The sequence below is a fragment of the Oncorhynchus nerka genome, unplaced genomic scaffold, assembly GCF_034236695.1.
Source record: "Oncorhynchus nerka isolate Pitt River unplaced genomic scaffold, Oner_Uvic_2.0 unplaced_scaffold_1612, whole genome shotgun sequence".
NCBI lineage: Eukaryota > Metazoa > Chordata > Actinopteri > Salmoniformes > Salmonidae > Oncorhynchus > Oncorhynchus nerka.
The window spans coordinates 81,644-89,530 of record NW_027039718.1 but is presented as its reverse complement, the minus strand read 5'-3'; the positions used below and the strand labels follow the sequence as shown (position 1 = coordinate 89,530).

At 37.9% G+C, this 7,887-nt stretch overlaps 1 protein-coding gene and 1 long non-coding RNA gene across 4 annotated transcripts in view; both read left to right on the top strand.

Moving 5' to 3' along the window:
* Positions 1-844: 844 nt before the first annotated feature.
* On the top strand, positions 845-3,694 carry LOC135568441 (uncharacterized). Its single transcript, XR_010462630.1, has 2 exons — positions 845-1,219; positions 1,886-3,694. It is a non-coding gene; the product is annotated as an uncharacterized LOC135568441 (long non-coding RNA).
* A 402-nt stretch (positions 3,695-4,096) lies between these two features.
* LOC135568439 (uncharacterized) overlaps positions 4,097-7,887 on the top strand; it is a 58,789-nt gene continuing 54,998 nt past the window's right edge. For all 3 annotated transcript variants that reach the window (XR_010462620.1, XM_065015222.1, XM_065015221.1), the window contains exons 1-3: positions 4,097-4,204; positions 5,128-5,374; positions 7,186-7,419. Coding sequence is in view for 2 of the 3 variants with exons in the window: in XM_065015222.1 (XP_064871294.1) it covers positions 5,272-5,374; positions 7,186-7,419 (337 nt within the window). In the remaining variant the exon portion in view is untranslated. The remainder of the gene's footprint in view (positions 4,205-5,127; positions 5,375-7,185; positions 7,420-7,887) is intronic.

Below are 7,887 nucleotides of genomic sequence, written 5' to 3'. Positions count from 1 at the left end.
TTATTTCTGGAGAGAGTAATTTTCAGAATTAGTAGTTCGAACTGTTTGGGAAAAAATCTGTTTTCACTTTGTCATTATCGCATATTGTGTGTAGATTGAGGAAGAATGTAATTGAATCCATTTTAGAATAAGGCTAAAGTAACAAAATGTGGAAAAGGGGAAGGGGTCTGAATTCTTCCCGAATGCACTGTAAGGAACTGGCAACTCGTTCTCATTCTGAGAAACAAGGTTGGCCCCTTGATTTAACATCTGAACAAAGTGGACAGGCTAACAAGCTTTTCAAACAGTTGGAGACAGAAGGGTGTGTTCATAACACTTCAACTGTTCAACCTTGTTATCTAACAAATGGATCCAAGTTGGCTAAACTTGAAATATAAAGATTAGCTGGCTAGTCACTAGCACGTGGGCTTGAGAGATTGTTGATGAGACCTGTGTTAATGTTCTATAATGCCTACAATAAGTTAGTCATTACTAGTTACATTTTTATTACAGAAAGGGTCAATTTAATAGACTTGAAAGCCAGATCAGTGATTATTGCAACAACAACACAAAAGCATGTTAAACTATTTTTATATAAAATAATAAATTATTAGTGGGTCTTATGGTTGTGGATGGCTTTTATTTAGCCTAGATATAACAACCACAAGCCCTGAATTCATTTGATTATTGACTGTTAGAAAGGCAGTGTATTTGACCTTTAATTGTACAACAAGCATATTTGGGGGGTACAATAAGCATATTTACCCCCAAAACTACAATGATTCAGTAGATCAATAAAGTTCCAGTACTCTAGCAGGTCTCACAGCTGCTTATGCTGACATAACATGTTAGTGAATAGGTCAGATTTAGCTTTGTGGTGCTCCTTTCAACTTCCTGTCTTGTTCAGCTTCAGAAAAACAGTAAATATGTCACTTGAAACATCGTGTTTTGGTAATTCCTTATACAAAAGAGAAGAGTTTAACTAGAACAAAAAAATATGTTTTCAATTAAGTTATCCAAACATATTCATAATTAATTATTAAAATAACAAATCTAGTTTTAAAATACAATTCATTCAACAAAAAGTATCCACCCAAACTAATGGTGAAAACTGATCATCACACCATCTCTATCTGATACATGTTGTGCCATCTCATTCTCACAGAAACTGCAGAGGGAAGCAGTACCACCCAGTCAACCAGCCTCACAGAGGGTATTCAACCCTAAAGGCAAATCTAAGGTGCTCTAAATATCTTTACAGTAGAAGCTATCAAAACACACCAAAACTGACCAGGTGCATACTGATCAGTAAAGTAAAGAGAGGCTAACATTCTATAACACTCTCTTTCCTCTGCACAGTTCTCTCAAAGTGAGAAACAATAGGACTAAATTAGAGTGTGTTACAACTTCTTGATAATTAAGTGATGGAATTATTTTAATCTACACTAGTCAGAGAACTGATGAAGATTCTCACATTTATGTATGTTGGTGTCTTTTTAAGTGGCCATGTTGAGAGAAACTCTTCCAACAGAGCAGGAGTAAAGCTTCTCTCCTGTGTGTATACATACGTTGGTGTTAAGTTGCTCTGCTGAGAGAAAATATTCTCGCAGTCAGAACAGGAGTAGGGCTTCTCTCAGTGTTGAATTGGGAACTGTCAGAGCAGAGATACAGATTCTCTCCTGTGTGTATTTTTAGCTTTGATAGAATTGGGAAAATCTCCTCAATGTAGGCAGTGGTGAGACCTCTTAGCTCTGATCTTCCTGCTGTTGCTCTCTGGATATAGATAATGTCTCAATATGGTCTCCTGTGTGAACAACATCAGAAGAACAAGTCAGTTGGTGTGAAACACCAGAAGCTTGTTATTTTCAGGCTTTGACTTCCTCTCTGCCTTTTCCCTGAAAAACAGATGCTTCCGGTGTTCGTTGACTCCGCTGAGGGTGCAGGTACCGAGACCAAAACCCCAAAGAGCAATGCAGAAGCACAGTGGTAGTAAATACTCCCTAGAAGGAAGGAACCTAGGAATAAACCTAGACAGCAACCAGGCTCCGAGCAGTGGCCAGGCTCTGGCTGGGCCACTCAAGGATATTACGAGACTTGCCCAGAAGCCCCTCCTGCGTTGTCTTGACTGTGTGTTTAGGGTTGTTGACCTGTTGGCTGGTGAACCTTAACCCCAGTCTGAAGTCCTACACACACTCTGGAGCAGGTTTTCATCAAGCATCTCTCTGACATCTACTGTCAACTGTGGGACCTTATATAGACAGGTGTGTGCCGTTACAAATCATGTCCAATCAATTTAATTTACCACAGGTGGACTCTAATCAAGTTGTAGAAACATCAAGGATAATCAATGGAAACAGGATGCACCAGAGCTCAATTTCAAGTCTGATAGCCAAAGGTCTGAATACTTATGTAAATAAGTGTTTGTTTAAATTTGTGTTTTTTTTTCAAACATTTCTAAAAACGTGTTTTCATTGGTATTATGGGGTATTGTGTGTAGATTGCTGAGGAAAACGTTTTATTTAATACCTTTTGGAATAAGGCTATAAAGTAACAACATGTGGAAAAAGTCAAAGGGGTCTAAATACTTTCGAAAGCACTCTAACTAATTTAGAAAAACGGGATTGTCTTCTTGTCCTCCTTTTTAATGTTACAAATAACAATGAATATCAACAACTCTGTCTCTGTTATATGTTTCTTTCTAGTAGGCATTTTCCCATCTTGGAGTCTGAGACCTTGTGGAAATCTGTCGTGGAGAAGAATAATGTATGACAATTTAGACACTACGTTACCCTATAGTAGTTTTCATCATCATGCTTTCCATGGTTTAAGCCTATAGCTAGCTATGCCTTGCTAACTAGTTATTGTGTAATCCAGCTAGCTATAAAAGTGCATGCTAACACGAAAGATATGTATAACTAACCCAAGATTGACCACACCCTGTTTCCAATGGGGAACTTTTATTATGAAGGCAAGCCGTAAATTCCACTGATGTGGATAATCGTTATTGTGGCTAGCTTCACACAAAGGTGAGCCCAGCTAGCATATCATAGCTATTTGTCAGCTTCAGGTTAGGTAACTTAGCTAGCTACAGTTGCTAGTCAAGGTTAGAAAGCTACCTAGCTAATCCAAACAAAACTCAACATACTACATGGAAAGTATATTCTGTACAATGTGATATGGTAACTAGTTAGCAGGCCTAACAATAACGCCAGCTAACGTTAGCTAGCTATGGTTATGGCACTGCAGTTAGCCAGCAGGCCAAAATGCGAACTAACTTCCTCGTTCAGCAGAATTCATGTATCCCCAAAAGAAAACGAAACTAAATCAACGGAAAACGTACCTTTCTCTCTCCTGTCTTGACGTTTTTGCCTCGTCTTATAACACGTTTTTTCTTGTGCGACAATCTACTAGACTATATACTAGACATTTATAGAATAAATCATACATAGTTTGATGTTTCTGTGATTTCAATATATCTGTAATAAACGGTGAATTAGTTATTGTTTTATACAGTTTTAAATTACATTTGATAGATTTATGTATTTCTATCAAGTCAACTGGAAATTCTACTCAAAACAGAGGTTGTAAAAGTATGCTAGACATTTATAGAGTAAACCATATCTATTTTCATGTGACAATCAATTAATTAGTTATTGATTTTTGCAATTTTAAAAGTCTTTGGGCGAATGAATGAAATAAAACGAACTTTACATCGGTCTGCCTACTCATGTGATTTAAAAAAATATATTTATTTAACAAGGCAAGTCATTTACAAACACATTTTTATTTACAATGACGGCCTACCAGGGAACAGTGGGTTAACTGCATTGTTCAGAGAGAGATTTTTACTTTGTCACGTCGAAGATTCGACACAGCAACATTTCAGTTACTTGCCCCGCTCTTACGCTAATAACTAGGCTACCTGTGATGCTGGGATAGGTATTGTGAACAAGCCATTGCAGTTATGACATTGATAAAAATAATGGCCATGTTTCAAGAGTATCAGAATTGTTCACTTCTCTCATTGACTTCTCAAACCCAGGCTTGGTCTGCTTCACAAGCCTTCTCTGAAGTCTCGCGTTTTTACGTCTCTGGGTTTAGAAAATGGTAGTGGGGGAACAGGAAGTTCCGCGCAGGCGCGCATCATTCTTCGCAATCAAGGAAACGCCAGAATTGTGCAGTCGAGACGACTACTTCTGTGTCCGTTTCAAATGTATGTCTACTGGTATGTAATAGCACGTTATAATATCGAAAGAACATGTCATAACATGCCATGCAACAAATACGTCAATGTATTATCTCGTTTGATAAAGGTTTTATGTGCTATGTTTTGTGTCAAACCGTGTGAGTGAACGTGATCACTTGTCACATAGAGACTTTAGGTTAGTCTGAGGGGATGTATATCATTTCTTCAAGGTAATTTTTATTTAGGACCAATTTATTTGAGATTTCTGGGTTCGTTTAACATGTCGTTTTTGGTTTTGTGTAAAATTCACGAGATGGTAAAATAGCGGTTTCCACTCGGTCTGCATCAACGGACTTCAGTGCAGACAGTGAGGGTGCAGCAGAGATACACTTTTACGGTTTCACCACTGTTTTGGAGCTAAATGTAATGATTATCAGTTTTTTACATGTGTACTAATATTCAGACATATCAAGTTATCTTTATCTATAAATGTTACTATGGTGTGAACGGAAATACTTTTTGATTGGAATAATACAGTGACAAGGTTATTCAGGAAAATAGTACATCGTGCTGCCTACAACATACTGCAACCTTGTACTACATTTTTTTTGTCATTTATGTGAATTCGGGAAATCTACTATAGATTAAGTGCGTTTAGAGTTGTGTAGCCTAATTTAAAGTGTATACTTTGTCTAATGTGAATGAATTCGTGTTTTGTTGTCAATGCTTAGTTACCAGATCTATTGAAATGAGATCAGTGCTTGACTTGGACAGGAGCTCATCAGAGCTGAGTACCATCACCTCAAATGTCTACTGTTTGAGCTCATTGTTCCTCTTATAGAATATTAGTTCGACAGTATTGTGGAGCTCCTGCACCTAAATATAAACCATATTTTTAGAGAATTAAGAATATGCCAGAACTGTCAAGACTAACTTTTGTATCTGTTTCTCTATTACTACAGGCTGACTCAGATTAAGTCTGAGGCCGGTAACATCAACAGTGAGGACAAACCCAACCTGCCTCTCCTTCCACACCGAGTCCAAACCTACAGTCACCGGGTCCTGATTGTAACAGTGGAGTCCAGTTTGCACTGCAGGATCCAGAGATGGCATCAGTGAAGCTGGAAGACTGCAGTCAAACACTGGAGCTGAATGTCAACATTAAAGATGAAGAAGAGGAGGAGGAGATTGGGAAATCTGTTAATCATGGTAAGAGCAGGTTCTATCTATCTAAGTTTGTTTCATTCCAACTTTCCACTGTGTATGAAAAGTTGCAGTAGAACTGTTTCATGATGAACTGTTTCAATGAGAAGGTAGATGATATTTCATGCTACTGAGATGTGCATGGTTTGACACCAGTATTGTCAGCATTTGTTTTATTCACTGGGCTGTCTGGAGTGATCAGAGAGAAGACTAATGAAGTGAAATAGACAAACTGACAGTGTTTTAAAGTTCTATGAAATGAGTCTGTGTAGTTACTAACTCTTGTGATAGTGAGTATTTATGAGGATTTATGAGATGAGATTTATGAGATACTTTTAGATTAGTTTTATTCCCCTTTTGTATTGCACAGCCTGCTGATATGAATACATACAGTACCAGCCTACTGATATGAATACATACAGTACCAGCCTACTGATATGAATACATACAGTACCAGCCTACTGATATGAATACATACAGTACCAGCCTACTGATATGAATACTACTGATATGAATACATACAGTACCAGCCTACTGATATGAATACATACAGTACCAGCCTACTGATATGAATACATACAGTACCAGACTACTGATATGAATACATACAGTACCAGACTACTGATATGAATACATACAGTACCAGACTACTGATATGAATACATACAGTACCAGACTACTGATATGAATACATACACTACCAGACTACTGATATGAATACATACACTACCAGACTACTGATATGAATACATACACTACCAGACTACTGATACGAATACATACACTACCAGCCTACTGATATGAATACATACACTACCAGCCTACTGATATGAATACATACAGTACCAGCCTACTGATATGAATACATACAGTACCAGCCTACTGATATGAATACATACAGTACCAGCCTACTGATATGTATACATACAGTACCAGCCTACTGATATGAATACATACAGTGCATTCAGAAAGTATTCAGGCACCTTGACCGTTTCCACATTTTGTTACGTTACAGCCTTATTTAAAATGGGTTAAATAAGAAACGTTCCTCATCAATCTACACACAATACCCCATAATGACAAAGTAAACACAGGTTTTTAGAAATGTTTTCACATTTATAAAACATTAAAAACAGATACCTTATTTACATAAGTATTCAGACCCTTGGCTATGAGACTCGACATTGAGCTCGGGTGCATCTTGTTTCCATTGATCATCCTTGAGATGTTTCTACAACTTGATTGTTGTCAACCTGTGGTAAATTCAATTGATTGGACATGATTTGGAAAGGCACACACCTGGCTATATAAGGTCCCACATTTGACAGTGCATGTCAGAGCAAAAACCAAGTCATGAGGTTGAAGGAATTCTCCATGAAAGGGAATATTCACATGCTGGTAAAATGGCGGCGCCCAGTCGTTCTGCGTCAAACTAACTTCATCTGCAGAGACAATTTCACGGTTGCACTACTGTGTTGTGTTTTTGAAGTAAAACCGTGAATACAAGGTTATTAAGGAAAATAGCACATGGTGCTGCCTAAAACAAACCGTAACCTTGTACTAAACTGTTTTTGAGTAATTTATGCATTTTTCTACTACAGGTTAAGTTTTAGCTCAAATGTATTATGAAGCTCCTGCACCTAAATATAAACAGTACCGGCACACAAAATGAGTATCGGCAACTATTTCAGTCCAAGTCGAGCACTGAATTAGATAATTGAACAAGAACAAATGTAACATATTTAATAAAGAAGGTGCCAGAACTGTCAAGAAAATAACTTTTGTGTCTGTTTCTCTTCTACTACTTGCCGACTCAGGTATGACGCCGGTAACATCAACAGTGACGACAAACCCAGCCTGCCTCTCTCCTTCCACACTGACTCCAAACCTACAGTCACTGGGTCCTGATTGTGACAGTGGAGCCCAGTTTGCACTGCAGGATCCAGAGATGGCATCAGTGAAGCTGGAAGACTGCAGTCAAACACTGGAGCTGAATGTCAACATTAAAGATGAAGAAGAGGAGGAGAAGATTGGGGAATGTGTTAATCATGGTAAGAGCAGGTTCTATCTAAGTTTGTTGTTCATTCCAACTTCCCACTGTGTATGAAGAGTTGCAGTAGAACTGTTTCATGATGAACTGTTTCAATGAGAAGGTAGATGTTATTTCATGCTACTGACACTTGCATGGTTTGACATCAGTATTGTCAGCATTTGTTTTATTTACTGAGCTGTCTGGAGTGATCAGAGAGGAGACTAAAGAAGTGAAGTAGACAAACTGCCAGTGTTTTAAAGTTCTATGAAGTCTGTAGTTTCTAAACCTTGTGATAGTGATTGAAGGATGATATAGGTCATACTTTTCAAGACTTATGAGATACTTATAGTTTTTTATTCTCCTTTTGTATTGCACAGCCTACTAAAATGAATACGTACTGGTAGCCTAGTGGTTAGAACGTTGGGCCAGTAACCGAAAGGTTGCTGGATCGAATCCTTGAGCTGACAAGGTAAAAATATGTCATTCT